The sequence below is a fragment of the Debaryomyces fabryi genome (genome assembly GCF_001447935.2).
Source record: "Debaryomyces fabryi strain CBS 789 chromosome Unknown contig00428, whole genome shotgun sequence".
In the NCBI taxonomy this organism is placed as follows: Eukaryota; Fungi; Ascomycota; class Pichiomycetes; order Serinales; family Debaryomycetaceae; genus Debaryomyces; species Debaryomyces fabryi.
Genome location: NW_015385851.1, coordinates 1 through 907, shown reverse-complemented (window position 1 = coordinate 907; position 907 = coordinate 1). Strand labels below are relative to the sequence as shown.

The following is a 907-nucleotide window of genomic DNA, read 5'->3' as shown; positions in this document are numbered from 1 at the left end:
AGAACAAAATCCATCTTGTTGGAAAGGGTACCAATCTTTTCAATAGAGACTTCAACCAAATCACCGTTGTTTAAATATTTGGGTTCCTTCATACCCATAGCAACACCACTTGGAGTACCTGTCATGATGACAGTTCCGGCTTCTAAGGTGGTACTTTGACTGATAAAAGCAATGATTTTTGGAATGTTGAATAAGAGATCGTCGGTGTTGGTATCTTGACGAAGTTCACCGTTCACCTTGGTCTGGAGTTGAAGAACACCTGGGTCCGAAATGATTTTGGTGGAAACAAGAACCGGACCTAATGGTGCATATTTGTTGAAACTCTTTGAGAAGCACCATTGAGGAACACCACCTGCATGGGCTGGATCTCTTTGCCAAGTACGTGCAGAAACATCGTTACCTGAAGCATAACCAGCGACGTAACTCAAGGCTTCTTCTTCCTTGATGTCAGTTCCTGTTTTACCAATGACAACGCATAATTCCCCTTCGTAGTCACATTGGTTTTTTTGAGCGATCTTTGGAATTGGAATTGGTTCACCATGATCCGCAACACAGAAGCGAGGTTTGTAGAAGATAGATGGATAAGGTGGCGGGGTTCTTCCACCTTCTTGGATATGTTTCATATAGTTTAAACCAACACACTTTATTATTGGAACATCGTCGGGAGTAAGAGGACCTAACAATTTTTTAACTTCTAAGATTTCGTCCGTAACTGATGCGTCTGTGAAGATGTTTTCACCAGTAATGACCTTAGCTTTAATAGTTTCACCAGCAGCGAACAACTTTCCGACATCGTAGTCGGAATCAGAGACAATTGGCTCACCTCTGTAGATTTTGCCATCATTTGCGACGAATCTAATTAATCTGTTCCAGGTTGACATTTCTATAGATTTTTAAGAAAAAATAT

At 40.9% G+C, this 907-nt stretch overlaps 1 protein-coding gene across 1 annotated transcript; it reads right to left on the bottom strand.

Moving 5' to 3' along the window:
* Nucleotides 1–50: 50 nt before the first annotated feature.
* AC631_05996 (uncharacterized protein) lies at nucleotides 51–881 on the bottom strand (the record flags this gene model as incomplete). Its single annotated transcript, XM_015614825.1, has 1 exon — nucleotides 51–881. A coding segment is annotated over one exon (831 nt), but the record flags the coding sequence as incomplete, so codon positions are not given.
* Nucleotides 882–907: the final 26 nt, after the last annotated feature.